The following is a 9,826-nucleotide window of genomic DNA, read 5'->3' as shown; positions in this document are numbered from 1 at the left end:
GCGGCCGGAGACTGGGGAAGCTATTTCCGTGCAATCCCGGCGGGCGGCAAGCGCGCGGGAGGGGCGTGGAGGTGGAGGCAGCGCAGAAGGCCCAGTGTTTGCTTTTATTTCATCCAACAGAAGGTTCTATTTGTGGAAGCGAACAGACGCTGGGGATTAGAGCTGGAGGGGACAGGAAAAGGAAAAAAAAAAAGCCACATCCACTACCACACTCAGGTCTCCCCCGGAACTACCGCGTGGGGGTGAATGACTGATTCTGGAATTCATCACCCTCCGTATCCTCCTTTCCTCCGGCTGCAGCTGCGCCTCGGCGGCGCCCAAGGCTCCAACCTCAGGTCCCTAGGCGCAGGGCGGTGGAGGGATCCCTTGGGCGAGAGGCATAACGGCTAGGCTACCGCCAGAGGAGGGTGCAGAGAACCGTGGTGCGCGCTCCCGCAGCCCATTGTGCTCTGTGTGAATGGGGAGCGCGCACCAATCAGCGGTCGCTGCTCCCCCGCGGTCCCGCCCCTCCCGCCTATTTCCTCGGGACCCTGACGTCACGGGAACTTTTCCTCCGCCCCCTCCTCGGGCTTCTCTAGCTGAGCCTCAGGGCTGCTGGAGGGCGCCCCGCCTCCTGCCCAGCCCAGTCCGAGGGGCGGGTGCGCGAGCCCCAGCCGGCTGCGGACACACCACCTGCGCCAGAGCGCGCGCTGCCCCGAGCATCCCCAAGCGCTCGGGCCACCCCCAACGCCCCCGCCAACCCAGCTCCACCTCTGCTCCCCCCTTCTGCTCCGGTGACTGCTCGCTGGTCGGCCGGGCCTGAGTCGTCGCAGCCACCTCATTGCACAACCCGGCTTCCCAACTGTTTACACAGCCCGGCCTGTGAGTGTGTGTGTGTATACTGCGTGAGTCACCGGGAGGCGGAGGAGGTGGAGGAAAAGGAGAAGGAGGAGTGCACTGGCCGGGATCGGTGCGGCGCACTCACTCACTCACTCACTCACTCACACTCAGTCACTCTCTCCGAGCGCGTCTCGCTCGTGCACACACACACACGCTGGGAGCCCCGGAGCGCGCAGGATCCCGAGCGCCGCCGAAAAGTTGCTCCGGCTTTCGCTCCGAGACTTCTTGTGTTGGGAAGTGCATTTGCTCGGTGGCTCCTCCGAGTCTGCAGAATCCTGTCCTCGCGGCGGCTCGGGACCTCGGGAACGCCGGCTGCCGCCGCCTCTGCTTCTGGAACTGTCGGCAGCCTCGAAAACAATAGCGGCGGCTGTCCCCAGCGAGGCGCCCAGTGCCCGCAGGGGTCCGGGGACCCAAGCAGGCCTTCGACCCCAGGACGCGCTGCCAGCGTGGTCCCCGCGTGCAACGCGAGCGCCGGGGAGCGGCCCCTGTTTTGCCCCCGTGGGGGCCGAGCCCAGCTACGCCTGCAAACTATCCCGCGGGCTGGAATAAGTCGCGGCGCCGGCGCCGAGCCCGCAGCGCCTTCCCGCGCGGATCCCGGGACGTACAAAGCCGGGGCGGTCCCGGCGTGGGACGGGATGCGGGTCGGTCCCGTGCGCTCTGCGATGAGCGGCGCCTCGCAGCCCCGCGGCCCGGCCTTGTTGCTCCCAGCCGCCCGGGGCGCTCCGGCCAAACGTCTACTGGACGCGGACGACGCGGCGGCCGTGGCGGCCAAGTGTCCTCGCCTCTCTGAGTGCTCCAGCCCCCCGGACTACCTCAGCCCCCCTGGCTCTCCCTGCAGTCCTCAGCCTCCGCCTGCCGCGCCGGCTTCTGGCGGCGGCTCCGGGAACGCGCCGGGGCCCAGCCGCATAGCCGACTACCTGCTGCTGCCCCTGGCCGAGCGCGAGAATGTGTCCCGGGTACTGTGCATCCACACGGGCCGCGAACTGCGCTGCAAGGTAGGCGTTCGGGGACCGGGATCCAGTGGGGGTCGGGGGGTGAGGGCGACTCAGTGTCAGACAAAGGTGCTTGGAGTCTTGCCCGCCGGCTCCCGGGGGCCGAAGGTGCCACCAACGCTTGAATTTGGAACAGGGCGGATGTTTTGAGCCTGATAAGGCAGCATTTGACCAGGTTCACCCTTTTGGGGATTGAGGGGTTTCGGGTGAACCGATCTAATTAGGGGGCTCGGCGGTCAAGAGGAAGTGCAGTGCTCAATTCCTTTATCTCTATAGTATTTCCTTAGCGCCCAGTGCAGCGCGTGGCGTTCCATATAAGTTATGGAATTGAAATGGATTCCAGAGCCATGCCATTCCCCTTCTCTCATTCCCCTCGTCCCCCCACCCCCCCGCCTCTTGTCCTGGAAGGACGCCCTGCAGTGGGTGCCTCCTTGGAGCTTGGAGCTGCGGGCAGCTCCCTTGCCGGGTTTTCAAGGCACCTGGGCTCTGCTGTCGGTGTCCCGCTCGGTTCTTGGGGATTTCGTCTTGAACCTGCGCTGGGACGAGAACCCTACAGAGCAGTCTGAGGGTGTCTTCCAGCCAGGGCGGGGGAATTTGCCTGGAGTAGAAATGTTGGAAAGACAACACCGGCGAGGAATCCTCGCTTCCATTCATGTCTTTATTTTCCAGCCAGCTATTTTTTTTTTTTTTTTTTTTAACAGAAGGGCTTTCATCCCCAACTCCTGGGATCCTCCGCCTGCCCCTCCCGCACCCATAGACGCAGGCCATTCCTATAGCCCACCCTTTGCGAGCCTGACACCCTCGTCACAGACTTTCCTGAGAACCCTCTGGGCTGCTCCTTTGCACCCGAAGGGTAGGGTCACCCTTCAGTTAAAATCGTCCTTGGGTTTTCGGTCACTCACCTGATCCCCCCAACTCCCGGGCTTGCTGCTGCCACCTACTGTCCGACCTGAATGAAATTTAAATCGCATGATCAAGCCCAGTTTAAAGAGGGAAAAATCTTTTCTTCTCAGTGTCTGGGGGGCTAAGAGCTGTTTGGGGAAAGTATGTGTGTGCGGTGGGGTGGGGTGGAGTCAGAGGAAGGGGGCAGCAGAGAGATTTTTCTAGCTGGTGCCAGAGCAGCCAGGCCTCAGAGGTGGGGTGGGTCTAGCCATTGTGCAACCCCTTCCAGTTCCTCTGAACAGATAATAGCTGAATCCAGATGGTGACAGCCCGTGTGTCACCGTTTCCAGTTGAGTCCTAGGATATGAGTAACTGGACTAAACAAAAGGCTCTTAAAGAGACCAGCCAACTTCTTAGAGGCAATACTACCCATTTCCTGGGTGAAGGTGGGGATGGGAGTTGGGAGGGGAGGAGATAAACAAGTGAAAAACAAACAAACAAACAAACAAAAAAATGGTGGAGGGGATCCCATATCCGGCCCGTGAGAATTTTCACTCAAGGCTGCTTATACCTGAGCCAGACTGTAGGCAGGTTGCTTAAGGCTGCGTTGTCAGTCTCTCCGACTCATCTGTTCCTCTGACTCATGACTGATCTGCTTGTCCTCCAGTCCCGCTTCCACTTGGAGACTGCAGTCACCATAGCCCCAGCTCTCTCTGTGCTGAGCACCTTGGGTTTGCAGGAAGCCATGCATTTTCAGGGCCTGCTTTTCAGCCACTTCCAGCAGCATTGCCTGCCAAAAAGGAAGGGCTACAGAGGATGGGGACTTTGGGACTAAGTGTTCTAGAGCCGATGGTTTCACGGAAGGCAGGAACATATACAGAAGACAGTTCTTTCAAACCTTCCATATGGTAACCCATTGGATGTTTGCTAGCCCAGAGCCCTAGAGGGTGCTGGTTTGGGGTGGTAAGTGCAGCCAGGATTGCATATGGTGGGGTGGCACAGATAAGGGGAGTAAACGAATGGAGCCTATTGTCAACCCAAGCTCGAAGATTGAGAACTGCAGCCCAGCCTGGGATTTTGGAGGTGCCTTCTGCTTTTCTTGCCTAAGTTGGTCACCTTCTCTCTGCAGGTGTTTCCCCTTAAACACTACCAGGACAAAATCAGGCCTTACATCCAGCTGCCATCACACAACAACATCACTGGCATTGTGGAGGTGATCCTTGGGGAAACCAAGGCCTACGTGTTTTTTGAGAAGGACTTTGGGGACATGCACTCCTATGTGCGAAGCCGGAAGAGGCTGCGGGAAGAGGAAGCTTCCCGGCTCTTCAAGCAGATTGTCTCTGCGGTTGCCCACTGTCACCAGTCGGCCATCGTGCTGGGGGACCTGAAGCTTAGGAAGTTTGTCTTCTCCACGGAGGAGAGGTGAGCAGTCTCCACAGCCCTTCCGGTGGCCCTTTTGGAACCAAAATGAAGGTGCAGGTTGAGGAGTTAGGTCCAGTGTGTTGGTTCAAAACCACACCAAGGGCTCTGTTGTCCCAAGTTAGTTTTTAGAAGTCCGCTCCTGAGGGGCCATGGCCAAGGGTGGCTTATCCTGCACTCTTGTGGATGTGGCTTGGGGACACGTTGGTGCTTCTGCGGGATGTCATGTGGTAGCAGGAAGCCCTCCCCAGTTCCACCCCAGGATTAAGTTTATTCTCCATTGTTGTCAGAAAGGTCAGTTCTACTGGGGTGCAAATGTCAACCTGCCCTTCACAGCCTTGACTCCTAGAGGAAGTTTTCAAATCCTGGCTTACACCAAGTGGGATTCTTTTGTACCCAGAAGGTATCGCAGAGGTAGTTAGAATGTTGTATTTGCAGAATTCTGCCCTCCTCCACATCATATTCCTGTTCTGTCTCAGGCTTGGCCCCCCCCCCCCCAATGTTTTCACAGTCTCCAGAGACTTTTTAGACACCTCGTTTGGCTATGTCTTCAAAAAAATAGCCATATTGAATGCTAAATGGAAGTTGGCTGGGATTGCTTGCTAAATATAGATCGTGGCTTACCTCATAAAGGACAAGATGCTCTTGATAAGAGAATAATGATACCTTAAGATTCAGAATGGAGGTTTCAGACAAGACAATTCAGGAAGCCACAGGAGATAAACCGTACCTGATTTTAAGAGGTAGGCCACATCCCTTGTGGAAAGATTAAAAGCAGTAGTGTAGAATTCTAGAGGTGGATGTGTGTTACTTGGTTGTAGCTATTTATGCAGGGCTGACCCCACCTGTGCTTTTTTATACCCTTCACGCCAAATCCTATGAAAAAGTACCCGGTCGAATTACCAGAAAGCACGGCTTTGTATCTGACCTTGCAATAATTATTGAAACATACCGATTAGCAAAGAAAAGCAAAGTGTTTGCAATAGAGAAGTTTCCAATTCCTGGCACATGCTTCTTTGATATGGTGATGTATTTTCTGAAACATGCCTTCCACACCTCCCTACTAGCTTTTGAAATCTGCATTGCACAGGCAAATGTCATGTGCATGGAGTTTGGCAACCCGAGGGTTAAGTAATGGCAGGCTGACGCTAGCCGTGTAACCAGCACAGGTGCAGGGTTTTAGTGCTACAGCAGCCAATCGGGGGTAGACAGTGTGGGTTGAGTCATATTTTCCGTTTACAGAACCAATGGGTATTTTACATAACGATGGGAGGTCAGGCTGAGGACACACTGAAGTTAGCACATGCATGCTACACTCCAGGGAACAGGAAGGCAGGAAGATAAAAAAAAAAAAAAAAAAAAAAAAAAAAGGCAACCAGCCCTTTGAGAGGAAAAGGAATTGACCCATTAGCTAGTACCAAATGTTTGCGCTTAACTTCATAAGTGACTTACTGAAACAGGGCTATTTCAGAGAAGCAGGGAGGGGCACAAGATGTCACCGCATATTAGAGGTTCCCCACGTGGATCTCCAAGACTTGGGAAGCTGGATTTCAATAAGAAAGTCCCTGCAGCTTCATAAGGGAGCCTTTGACTAAAGATGATTCAGACTTTAGTTGTTACCCGAACAGATAAACCCTCATGTAGAGTATATATGCTCAGGCATTCGTGTACCATCCTAGGGCGTGTGTGTGCCCCGTGCACGTATGTAGGTGTTTTCAGGCCCCTGCATCCTTCTAATCCACCAGCTGCTTCTGTTTGCTCATATAACCTCTCTGTCTAAGCTAAGCAGTCTTTGCAATTAAACACCCCGATAAATGTAATGGACATTCTTTGCACCTTTCCCATCAGTTATCACAGCCTGGCCCCAGGTGGACAGATTGCTCTCTGTGTGTGTATTTCAATGTGAGCAGGAGTGCTGATGACCTGTGCGTAATAACTGACGTTGGGCTCCGTGTTCTGTAATGCAAAGCGTGGGTCCAGGTAGCCTTGGCCTTCAGTGGCATGATACGGGCAAGATCCACTTGTAGGATGCCCAGGCCCTCCCTGAAGAATCGGATACAGCGCTCTTCCCTGATAGCTTTTGTAGAAAAGGGCAGCCTTCCTCAGAGACCAGCTCCCACTTCTGCAATGTGCACTGGGTCAGTTGTGTAACCCCTATTAGGAGATTTCTTCTTAAGCTCTAGCATAATGAATAGTGTTTGGGGCTTTGCATCATGTGCTCCACCCCAGGCGCTCTCTTGATACTTCGCAAATGTTTATTGCAGTTCGTATGTATTGGTTTGTGAAATCCTAGGTCCTGGGTGGTTGCAGGGAACTGCTTACTGGATGAAGGGGTAAATGGCATTCCTTGGGCCTTGGCTATGAGTGCCCAGGGGCGCGGGTATTGGGAAGGCCTTGTTTTTCACAGCAGTTGATCTGGAAGTAATGGCTTGTTTTCCCCTCTCCTGCAGAACCCAGCTCAGACTGGAAAGTCTGGAAGATACACACATAATTAAGGGGGAAGATGATGCTTTGTCAGACAAACATGGCTGCCCAGCCTACGTGAGCCCCGAGATTCTGAACACCACCGGGACGTACTCCGGAAAGGCGGCAGATGTTTGGAGCCTCGGGGTGATGCTCTACACCCTCTTGGTGGGGCGATACCCCTTCCATGACTCAGACCCCAGCGCGCTTTTCTCCAAAATCCGCCGTGGACAGTTCTGCATTCCCGACCACATTTCCCCCAAAGCCCGGTGCCTCATTCGCAGCCTCCTGCGACGCGAGCCTTCTGAGAGACTCACCGCTCCTGAGATCCTACTCCACCCCTGGTTTGAGTCAGTCTTGGAACCTGGGTACATCGACTCAGAAATGGGAACTGCAGACCAGATTGTTCCAGAGTACCAGGAGGGCAGCGATGTGAGTTCCTTCTTCTGCTAATCCCAGAAACCTCAGAAACCTCATAATTCTCACACATGGCATTTCCACTTCTCAAGATGGACAGGCCTTTCGACGTGGTGCCAACCAGATATGTGATGGCATAAAGATTGTAGCTGCTCAACTGAACATGGAGCCCCTCTGACTTTGCTGAGCGACTTTATTGATCTGAGTAGTGTACATGCAGTCTGATTGGCTGCCCTTCAAAAGCTCTTTCCCTTCGTAACAAACCCTTGCCAACTATCCCGTTGTCAGATTCGGGGGTGCACATCTTGTATAGGTGGCCAATCGTATGCGTATCCTACAGCATATAAACTTGAACGTTCTAAAGGGAGAGGAAGTGAATCGCACAATGGCATTTGGGGCAATAACCTATTTTAAAAGGGTGACAAATAATTTGGGCCAATAAACCTGCCATCTTCAAACTTGTCTTTGGTAGCTAGACTGTCGCTACCCCAGCTTCTCTGATTGGAGAATTCTGGTTTGTTTGTTTTTTTTGGTTTGGTTTAACACTCACCCTTTCTTTATACACATTTACCAACGACTGCTCCGTTTTTGGAGCAGACTGTTTTAGGAGCATAGGAGTCTGCCTGACCCATGAACCCAGACTTTCTCTTCCATTTCCTGTCCAGACCTCATTTGCACTAATGCCTTCTTTCTGACTTTGAAATGTCACCTTCCCACCCTCGCTATAAAGACACTGACCAGCTAACCGTGGAAAAGTATCTCAAAAGATTTGAACTGGCTATTTCAGAACTCTGAGCTCAGACAGAGAGACTGTAGATTTTTAAAAATAATTTGAGCGCTTGGAAACTGTTAGCTTTTTTGGTTCCCCTCAAATACGTTAGCATTTATTCTTTACTTTTTTCCCCCAAGACCATCTCAGGGTGGAGCATTTTGTCTAGGAGGAGAAAGACAGGGAGACTCTACACTCCTCTCTCCCAAAGAGCAAATGTTAAATTTCAGAGAAAGTGAATTTTGGATAGTTCTTAGACCAACTTCCAGAATTATACTTTATACTTTAAGGCCCCCTCTCCCCCCCAGATATGGTCTGCCCTTGGCATTGTGTGTGTGTGCCTGCAGTTTTGCATGATGGGTTGTTAATATTTCAAATGTGGTGTGGTTTATGAATACACCTGTGTAATCAGCACCGAGTGAAATATGAAATAGCGAGCTCCGATTTTAAGTCTGGAGGGACTTTAAAAGTTGCCTAGTCCAACTTCTTTTCTCTTTCTGCCACCTCCCAATGCAGAAATCCCCCCTTCAGCTTCTTTTACAGCTGGGAATCCAGCCTCTGTTCGAATACTTCCAGAGATGGGAACTCACTCCCTACAAAAGATAGAGCTTAATGGAAAACCTGCAACTTGCATTAAAAAAACAAGTACAGATGAAAAATCAGTCAATGTCTCGGACAGGACTGAAATCTGGTGGTGAAACGGGTAAACCAAACATACTGTATTTTGAGAAATGGCACAAAAACAGGCAGTCATCTTTAAGGGCTATGCCTAGGCAAACTACTAACATGCATCGTTAAGAATGCCGTGTATACCTCATGTACTGTGTACTTTGTACATACATTTTTACCTTTTATACATATGTCTGATTTTTTTGTTGTCTTGGCTCTGAGGCTTGTTTTGTTGTCTGTGTCTGTCTGAAATAACCTGCGTGTCTAAAACCACGTGAAATGTGAATGACTATTGGCAATATTACCTTGACAGAATCATGGGACTTGGAGGAGAGGGAGGACAGAGGCTTCTGTCGCACTAAACGCTCTCGTGGTTGTTCGATTGTTGTATCTGTGATACATTACCCGGCTAAGGACTCTGGGCTGGCTGGAGCTTCTGCCGGGAAAGCTAGAAACACTAGATCCTTTCTGTACATGTGTATATATGTGAACAGTGAGATAGCTGTTTTTGACTTGTAGAGAAATTTTAATAAATCTGGTTTCGTAAATAGGCGCGGTGAATTTCTTTGGGCCTTGTGCTGTATCACGCTGGGGGATGCAAAGGTCTCTGGTCTCGGGGCTTGGAATCTCATGGAGGAAACAGGAATACACAGATGATAATTACTATATATTTGACAGAACCCATTCACTTTTTCCATTGAAGTGGGTGAATTCATTTTGATGGGTGAAGCCAATTTTGATGAAAGTGGGTTAGCAGGGCTATGGGTTCAATTTAGAGCTGAGGAACATTTGAAGAGGGACATACATAAATAAGCCTTGAGTTGTAAGAATCCCTCTGGCTTTGGTCTTTTTTTAGGTCAGGGACCCTTGAGAATTTGATGAAAGCTATGGACACTTCTCAGAAAAATATACGTGTGTATCCCACAGAATTTGCTATAATTTCAGAGGTCCCAGGCTTCCTGTTGAGAACAGTCCCCCCACCCTCACCATTTAGACTTCATTAAAATGGCTAATTGAAGCATTTCCTTTTTCCCCCCCTGTAGGTGTAAAAAATGGAAATAAAAGAAAAACAAGACGTTTTGAATCGCAGAGGTAGAAAAAGATTTCATTAGTTTATAGCTTCACTATTACATTAGAATCTATTTTAAATGAAGTCAATTAACATCCAAAGTGATTTAAAAAAACACACAAAACAAGTACATTTCAAAGTGTAACAAACATACAGAAAAAAATGCACATGGAAGTGTAGAGCTCTGAATTTCCACTCACTGAACACAATGGTGTAACCAACAGCCAGATCAAGAAAACAAAACAGTGCCAGGCCCCTAAGAGACCC

General features: G+C 51.3%; 1 protein-coding gene across 1 annotated transcript; it reads left to right on the top strand.

Moving 5' to 3' along the window:
• Nucleotides 1–590: 590 nt before the first annotated feature.
• On the top strand, nt 591–9,038 carry TRIB1 (tribbles pseudokinase 1). The gene is made up of 3 exons (XM_019723608.3): nt 591–1,874; nt 3,883–4,175; nt 6,623–9,038. The coding sequence occupies exons 1-3, from the start codon at nt 1,515–1,517 to the stop codon at nt 7,086–7,088; spliced, it is 1,119 nt and encodes a 372-aa protein (XP_019579167.2). The 5' UTR covers nt 591–1,514; the 3' UTR covers nt 7,089–9,038.
• The last annotated feature ends 788 nt before the right edge of the window (nt 9,039–9,826 follow it).

Source organism: Rhinolophus sinicus, chromosome 6, assembly GCF_057876585.1.
Source record: "Rhinolophus sinicus isolate RSI-liver-muscle chromosome 6, RSI-T2T, whole genome shotgun sequence".
Taxonomy (NCBI): domain Eukaryota; kingdom Metazoa; phylum Chordata; class Mammalia; order Chiroptera; family Rhinolophidae; genus Rhinolophus; species Rhinolophus sinicus.
The sequence above is the reverse complement of the archived record's forward strand: the minus strand, read 5'-3'. Positions and strand labels throughout refer to the sequence as shown.